This window comes from Cynoglossus semilaevis, chromosome 16, assembly GCF_000523025.1.
Source record: "Cynoglossus semilaevis isolate Cse_v1.0 chromosome 16, Cse_v1.0, whole genome shotgun sequence".
NCBI lineage: Eukaryota > Metazoa > Chordata > Actinopteri > Pleuronectiformes > Cynoglossidae > Cynoglossus > Cynoglossus semilaevis.
In genome coordinates this window covers 6,728,577-6,734,169 of record NC_024322.1, presented here as the reverse complement: position 1 = coordinate 6,734,169, position 5,593 = coordinate 6,728,577, and the positions used below count along the sequence as shown (strand labels likewise).

The following is a 5,593-nucleotide window of genomic DNA, read 5'->3' as shown; positions in this document are numbered from 1 at the left end:
AAAAAAGAAAAAAAAAAAAAAGAGGAGCAAAGGGGGAGAAGGAGAGGAATCGGCACGGCTGACTGCTCAGCAGGCTGCTGGGAGCCAATCAATCTTCTGAGAGTGAGTGAATAAACAGAGGGTGATAAATGCTTTTATTCAGAGAGGAGAAATGTTTTGCATGGCATGATTTATGGAGCTCAGCAGACTATCAAACTCATTAGGCTCTGTGTGTTCCCAGAGGAGGAGGAGGAGGGAGTGAAGGAGGAAGAGGAGGCCGGCTGGCAGTTGGAGCCATCCGTCCCCAGCTCCCTCACTTGCTCAGCCAGCGCTCCCCTCCATGTCCCTCCTCCCAGAGTCACGGGGGTCTTGTTTTCTGTGTGCACACGAGTGCACTGCTACTGCTGACCTGAGAGGGCGTTGTGCTTGTTCACCATGAACGCCACTCGACACCCTCCGACCCTGGCCTGATCTCACACAGCCTGCCAAGTCTGAGTGTAGAGCATCCCAACACAATGGTCCTCTGGAAGCAGGACTTTGGCTGCAAGATGCATTTTACAACTCCCTCTATACAAACACAATCACAAACACACACCAAACGCTCCCAGCCTGAGGACCAAGCGTGGCATGAAGCCTAGAGAGGATGCCCACTGCCTCACCAGCTGTCTGGTCCGACATACTCCACAGCCCTCAGACCAGACAGGGTCTAAGTGGAGAGTCTGGTGAACGAGGATGAGAAAAAACCTCACTGGAGACAAGTGTTTGCAGAGGAACTTCTAGTAAACTACTAACAAAATAAAAAAAAAATCTGTGCTGGATTCTTTGTTTTGGAGTTTCTCCTGTACTTTAGGACACCTGCAAGGTTTTAGAAATATTTCTTCAAAGAAATTCCTACATTCAAAAATACTTTTCTATTGGCCAATCTGTGAAAAATAAATATAATAATTAAATGGAGGGCGTGTGTTCATTTTCCCATCACTCACTAACATCACTCTTAGCTATATAGATATAATTCTGCCTCTGAAGAAATCCCACAACATTCACACACGCCTCTAGATGTCACTGCAGAGACAATGTTCTTTGGGTTACAGCCTCTTTCTCTCTACAGCCAGTTCAGTTGCATCTGAAATAATTTTCTTTCTCCAAGTTGTTTTTAGCTATTTTTCTCTCACACCATTATGAGAGTTAATTTAATTACATTTTCAAAATTAAATTTGGATCAGAAAAAAACAAGCTTCTGATGAGCAGCATTAGAAATGTAAAAAAAAAGTTAGATTAGAGCTGCATAATGTAAAACCTTTGAAGGTTATGTCAACTTTAGCAAACGCCCTCAGTGTCATCACAGCAGAATTCCAAAAAGATAAATTTGGGAATGGTCCAGGCTGAAACAGGTGCTGCCCACAGGGTAAACAGCTACTGCAGCAGCCTAATCACTGCAGATTAGATACAGAGGCATGAAAACAGAAAGGTGTGTGTGATGAGTGCGATCACACGGATCCCTCTGCATCAGTAGTTAATAGGAGGTGCTGAGGGCGGTGGTCACCCTGACACGTCAGAGGGCTGCGTTATCACAGCCCAGCCAGGAAACCCAGATGGGGATCAGGCAGGAGGCTAGTGAGGCCCGTCCCCTGACAAAACAGGGCAGACAGCGGGGTCACCAGAGACCCTTACACCACACAGACCTCCAGATGGTGACAGAGGGACCAATCAGCTGCTACCCAATAACTAAAAGACTCTCCTGTGCTCCTCCTCCTCCTCTTCCTGAGTTCTTCCCCCTTGTTCCACCTCCCTCCCTCCTCTAAGGAGAGAAAACAGAAGGTGCTGGGACTGCATCATTGCCTCCATCACTGCGATAATTTACACATCTATCTTGTCATACTCTCTCTTTTTTGCACGCTGTTGCCATCAATCTCACCATGCTTGGTCTGTGCAGCTGAGACACCAAAAAGAAGTGCAGGTACTTATTTTAAATGACACCAGTTTGAAAGAAGTCACGTTTTTTTTTTCTCTTTCTGGGAAAAGCCTGGGGAAGTGGAGGGTGACCGGCACCAGAAAACTTCACCAAATCAGGTCATGTTTTTTTTTTCTCCATCTCCCAGGTTCTGTGACCTGTGTGCAGGCACAGTTGACAGATTAAAAAAAAAGAAGCTTAATCTCCAAAGAGCCACAAGATGGCGTAAGCTTTCATCTCAACACAAAGGAGACCCTAGAGACCAAACTGAGCAGAGCTTCACTTTCTTTGACACTGGGTGAGGTTAGAAACCTCACTGAGTTTTCTTGACAAATGAGGGTTGAGACATGAATGACGGAGTCGAGCGGTGACCCTTCGTTTACTGTGATATTGGCTGAGAAGCCACAGGACAGGGCTGGTAGATGGATGACTCTGCTAGTGATGGATGTTCAACCACTCCTCACCACCGCCACACTGGTGACCCAGTTATGGAATCTAATCTTACAGCCACACAAACCAAACTTGTTACAACGACTACAATTGTTGTCTTAATTATTCTGAATACTTCAATATATCAATATAAAACAAACTCAACATTGTTCCCGGAGAAATAAGTCACTCCCAACATCTCAGTCCTATGTATTTCTACAAATGCTTTCATACAAACCAAACAGTTATTTCCACAGTCATTTTAATGACATGAGTTTGGTCGATTGACATAACTTGTTTAATGTGGAAAGACAATTCATGTACACCAGGGGTCACCAACTATTTGTCAGAGGAATTTTCCTAGACCAACACTTTGGGGACCTCAAAAAAAAACAAAAAAAACAAACAAAATTAAAATCACGTTTCTGTCTAACATTATTATTTCATGTTCACTTTGGAATCTAGTCGTGGGCCGCACTGGACGAGTCAGTGGGCCAGGTTCACCCTGCAGGTTGCTAGCTTATGATCGCTGTTTTACACAGTCGTCCAAAGAACACCGGCTAAATAAATTAACATCAGACAAACAATTCCACACTTTCCACAGTTTCATTTTCGCTTACTGAATCCCTCAATATCTACTTTTTAACAAGTCTACAGTAAGATGAAGCTTCATCTCCTCTTCTCTCTGTGCCGTCTCCAGACTCACCATCACTAGTCTGTCTGTTTCTTTTCTTTTCTAAGTCATGATTTATATCTGTATCTGTGAAAATGAAAAACCAACTTTTTACCGAGGCTCAAATTGTACGTCATGACTGGATCCAGACAAAGAATTATCTGTGCAATAATTAATCAACAGTTTAATGCGGACTTCACTGACTATACAGATTATGTTTTGGCAGCAGGAGTAGTAAATTGGAACAGTTTTCACAGCAGACGCCTCCCTTCCTGCCATAACTCTGTCCAACTGGGTGAGGACTTGGAAAGAGATTTGAAAAATCCAACCTAGAAAAACAGTGTCCCATCACGGTGGTTCAGAAGAATATTATAGACCTCCTCAATAATCTCCTCATAAAAATAGGTAAATGTAAAATGGACTTGCTCTGTATAAAGGCACTTTCTGTTTTGTTTGATACACAAAAACAGAGAAACCAGCTCCATTTGTCAAGTGCTGATTGTGAGCAGACAAACCAGCCTGTCTGCGCCCAGATAGCGGGGCCTGCTGTTATTAATCACAATTACAGAGTGGGCCTCGCACACAGGAGCAGCATCAATACCCCCCCCCCACGCACTCGGTCACCTCCCCGTGCTGCTCGGGGTGGCCAGGCCACCGTTTGGAGGTCAGAATACAGCCGGTGATAACGGCTGCATCATTTACCCCGGGCCGCCGCCTCCTCCTTTTTATTAGCAATCTTTTAATTTTGAACCTGTCCCCGCCTTCAGGAGAAATTGTGATTTAATATCACAGCTGATTCACTGCATACTGTTTTTGACAGCTGTGATGAATAGCCTGAAGTGATGTATGAAAACAGCCAGGCGGATGGCAATATAGATAAGGCAGCCATTTCAGTTAGCCTGCGATGGGGCGCGGAGAGTTGTTTCATACCCTACACCACCTCCCCCTTCTCTGCTCACATTTCATTTGGTCACTGCTGAAATGAACAAACAGCCGAGTCAGAAGCATTCATCCGAGCTGCAGGGAGATGTTCTGCACACGTGAGAGACGCAATGAAACATGTCTGACCAACAGATCGGCAACACGGAAGAATAAACTGAGACAGCTCGCCAGGCTGTCGCTGCCTTTCACAAAAAAAATGTCATTTCAGAGAAGCTGCAAATGTAAATAGTCCATTTTATAAAACTGTCAAAGTGACACCGCAGTATCATGCTCAAGCACATAAAGAAAAACAGACTTAATAGGTTTAGCATGAAGTACCTCCATGATGATGTGACAAGCTTCCTCCATTGGCCAGGATTTCTTCTCTCGCTGCATGCTGGGAAAGACAAAATAAAACCACACTTACAACTTACTACGGTATTTTATGTTTCATAAGTAAAGTACACATCACTAAAAATATACCATCACATCATGTGTACCTGTATACAATAAAGACAACACCATGAGCCATAGTGAGTGTGGGCTGCTGCACACTGGGTCACAGAACGGGTAAATCACATATTTAAAATATTGGCAAAACATGTGCTAGCAGCAACAAGCTCACAATGATTTAATTTATTTTTGCTCTCCTTAAATTAACTGTATAAAACTTTTGCCTGAAATAAAAACATTTCTGGTTTCTAAGAAACTAAGCGGTACCAAAGTGACTGTACTCATGGGTACCTAGTAAACAAACTCCTTTAATGAATTTCTTAATTACAATTCTCCATTTACAACCGAAGACATAATGCTGTTGAATTGTGGACTCACCTCCACTTGTTCATACACATGTACTGGATCACTGAGTCCCCTGTAGTTAAAGGCAAAGTAAAAGTAGATGCAGGCACCGGCATCGTACGTCTGGGTCACCCTGGACACAACAGTAAAGCTGTCTTAAAAAAGCAAAACTTCATAATAACGCAGCCAAACAATGTCTTTTAAAGTCAATTTGACAACAACTAAAGTAGAAATTATGTCCAAGTTTATTTTTAGTTAAGACATTTTTTATGAATCAGTGTCTGAGTATATATTTAAATGTTTTTCTTTTGTTTGTATTTTTGTGTTGGGCCCTTGCTCCCTGTGGAGGCGCAGGGTGCAGGGCCCTTGTTCATTTGACATGGCCCATCACCTGGCACACTGACTCTCCTGGAGGTTAAATGGACAAATCAATCATGTGACAGACTGCAGCCGGGAAATGAATGGCTGTAGCATAATCAGGCTGTGACCTAATCGGTCCACAATCAGCCAGCAGCAGCCTGGTGCTCATCGACTGGCTCCCCGTATGTCAGACTGTTTGTCTGTCTGACCGTTCTGTGTGTGCATGTGAGAACTTGAAATATATTTGCCAATTCACAAAGGTAGGAATCCATAACAGAAATCAGTATAAAATGTAACACAAAACATCAGTAAATAATCAAACAGCTGTTATGAAAGTGAGCAATAAAAGAGATATAAATACTAATAATTTAACATTCTTAGGTTACATTTTCTTCTAGATTTTATTAATTTTAAGTCATGACATTCTCAGACATTAAATTAACAGACATTATTAGAGAAGAACATGTGAAATTCGAAAAATT

The 5,593-nt window shown here is 42.8% G+C and overlaps 1 protein-coding gene across 1 annotated transcript in view; it reads right to left on the bottom strand.

Moving 5' to 3' along the window:
* agps (alkylglycerone phosphate synthase) overlaps positions 1-5,593 on the bottom strand; it is a 30,458-nt gene that overhangs the window by 2,862 nt on the left and 22,003 nt on the right. The window contains exons 18-19 of the mRNA XM_008328322.3: positions 4,785-4,884; positions 4,293-4,350 (exon numbers count right to left, since the gene is read on the bottom strand). Of these exons, the coding sequence (XP_008326544.2) occupies positions 4,293-4,350; positions 4,785-4,884 (158 nt within the window). The remainder of the gene's footprint in view (positions 1-4,292; positions 4,351-4,784; positions 4,885-5,593) is intronic.